The 2893-nt window shown below is 33.1% G+C and overlaps 1 protein-coding gene across 1 annotated transcript in view; it reads right to left on the reverse strand.

The window, feature by feature from the left end:
• The window catches only part of LMBRD1 (LMBR1 domain containing 1), a 202676-nt gene that overhangs the window by 37827 nt on the left and 161956 nt on the right, over positions 1 to 2893 (reverse strand). The window contains exons 11-12 of the mRNA XM_007945208.1: positions 2601 to 2703; positions 1938 to 2042 (exon numbers count right to left, since the gene is read on the reverse strand). Of these exons, the coding sequence (XP_007943399.1) occupies positions 1938 to 2042; positions 2601 to 2703 (208 nt within the window). The remainder of the gene's footprint in view (positions 1 to 1937; positions 2043 to 2600; positions 2704 to 2893) is intronic.

A 2893-nucleotide genomic window follows, 5' to 3' on the forward strand; every position in this document is an offset into this window, starting at 1 on the left:
AAGGAAGATGGGGCAATCTACTTCCATAGTGATACTGCCTCAGAAACCCAAGGAGGGGTCGCTATGAGTCGGGTCCAACTTGATGGCACGTAACAACAACAACAACATCAAATATAATATCCTCATGTTATAATCTACTACAAGACTATATTTTAGATAATTTATTTATGATAACCTTGACTATATTTTCACAAAATATAAGGAATGAGGGGACTTTCTTCATCTTAGCCACTATGATATTACTTCCTTGTTTTAGTAGTAGATTGTAATACATTATAGTATAACAGAATTCCAGTTATGGATGGATGATAATATACTACATCTCCTAGCTTTCTTTACATGCACTACTGGTGGGACTAAAATCTACATCTCCTAGCTTTCTTTACAGTTACAGATGGCCATGTGATAAAATGCTAAACAATGACAGGCGAGGAGAAGTCTTCTGGGGATTTCTAGGAAAGTTTTGTTTTATTGATACAGGTGTTATCCCTTCCTCTTATTCACCAAAGTAAATGCATCTGTAGCAGCCATTTTTGCAATCATGAGGAAGAGGCCAAGATAATTACAGATACTGAACTTGACATTTTGAACTACTGAAGGAATCTAAGATTTTTATTCGCCCATTAGTTCAAGCCATGATTTGAGTTTTCTTTTATTCACAACTAAACGTAGTCTCTACTTGACAAGCTTCATCTAAAATGTCTAAGTTTATCTCAACACAGGTACAAAGAAAAAAATATCCCTTTCTCAAATCACACAGTTCTCTTAGTCATCTAGTGCTGCTATAACAGAAATACCAAAAGTGGATGGCTTTAACAAACAGTAATTTATTTCCTCACACTGTATGAGGCTACAAGTTCAAATTCAGAGCACCTGCTCTAGGGGAAGGCTTTCTCTCTCTGCTGGTCAGAGGAAGGTCCTGGTCTCTTCAGTTTCTTTTTTCTGGTTCCTTGGAGATCTCCATGTGTCTTGGCATCTATCTTCCTCCATCTCTCCTCTGAATGCATGTTTAATCACTATCTCAAAATGAGACTAAGATATACCCTATACTAATCCTACCTCATTAACATAATAAAGACAACCCATTCCCAAATAGGATTATAACCAAGACACACACACACACACACACACACACACACACACAACCCAAACTCACTGCCCTGGAGTCGATTCAACTCATAGTGACCCCTCCTTGGGTTTCTGAGGTGGTATCTCTATGGAAGTAGATTGCTCAGTCTTCCTTCTGAGGAATGGCTGGTGGGTTTGAACCTCCAGCCTTCTTATTAGCACTCAAATGCTTTAGGTACTACACCATTAAAGCTTCTAACCACAGGCACAGAGGTAGAATTTATAAAGCATATTGTTTGGGGGCACAGTTCAATCCATAATATACTCCTTAATTCCTAGCAAGGAAAACCATCTTTTGAGCTTCATTGTATCTACTTGTGCTTCAATGTGTTTCCATGCAGTCACACTAAGGAAAATAATTACTGTAACTTCTACACCACAGTTCCTTGACTTCTGCACGATGGACATTTTAGGCTAGGTAAGTCTCTGTTGTGGGTGGCTGCCCTGTGCACTATAGGATGTTTAGCAGCATCCCTGGCCTTTACCCACTAGATGTAGTGGCACTTCTAAATTGTACCAAATTTTTATGTATCCAAAAAACAGGAAAAAATAAAACTCACTGTCACTGAGTCAATTGCAGACATTGCCAAATATACCCTGGGGGTAGGGGGAGAGACAAAATCTCCCCTGGTTAATTTTTAACTGCTCTCTACAAAAAGTCTGTTATGTTGATATAAAATAAAAAAGCTAATAATTCCATCACTTTTGGCATCTAGATAAAATTTCTATATTATAAATCTAAGACAATTTGCAATGATGGACATTATGAACAAAATAATGAGAAAAAAGTAAAAGTAATATATACTCACTCTAATCCAGAAGAACCATATGCCAATATTTCGAATTCCCGCCATTGAAGTAAAAATAAAGTACATAATAATAATTGTTATGAGAATATAATCAAGAGGAAAAACCTGAAAAATAGATAAAATTAAATTTAATACAAACTTTAAGGGCTCTAAAAACCATATAAAATTAACTGAAAATTTCATTACTGATATTTGTCAAATGTTTAAAATATTGAATCTGATTTATATTAGGCTATTGTGATAATACCCCATCTCTCCTCACCAAAAAAAAAAAAGAGAGAGAAAAAAATCTATTAAATTCTTCACCAAATTTTTGGTACAACTGCCCTCAGGAAAATCTTATAATAAATTAAATTTTAAATTATTTTTATATATGGACTAAAAGATTTCCATTACTATTAACAATGAAAAACAAAATAGTTAAGTCTTTCTAAAGTTTTATGATTCCCAAATCAAATTATATATAACATGAGAGTTTAGCAATATATTTATGTAATAATCTTTAAAGTAACATTATCAATGTGAAAATTATATACAAGTAAAATGGCAAATTAGTAAAAGGTAAAAGCATATTCTACAAATTAATTGGTTTTACAGCAAAATGATATCAAGTGGAATATATGTCAGAGTGTTTGCTAATACATAAAATGACTTTTTACTTACTGTTTGTAGTACAGGTAAAAGCATATTCAATGGATTGCTCAAGTTAGTTCCAAAAATTATGAAGCCAGAATCTATTCCAGCTGAATGAAGAGCTTTATCCAAGCTAAAATGAAAAAAAAATATATATATATACATAAATATACATATATGTATATATATATATAATTATATGTGTAACATTAGCATATTTTCTGTTAAATTAGAAAGAATACCATCACAAAGTAAAGGTGCAAATCTATCTGTCAAACTAAAATCATGGAAAATAAAAATTGAACCTCACTTAAATATCTCAA

Source organism: Orycteropus afer, unplaced genomic scaffold, assembly GCF_000298275.1.
Source record: "Orycteropus afer afer isolate SDZICR_OR568_19922 unplaced genomic scaffold, OryAfe1.0 scaffold00133, whole genome shotgun sequence".
Lineage (NCBI taxonomy): Eukaryota > Metazoa > Chordata > Mammalia > Tubulidentata > Orycteropodidae > Orycteropus > Orycteropus afer.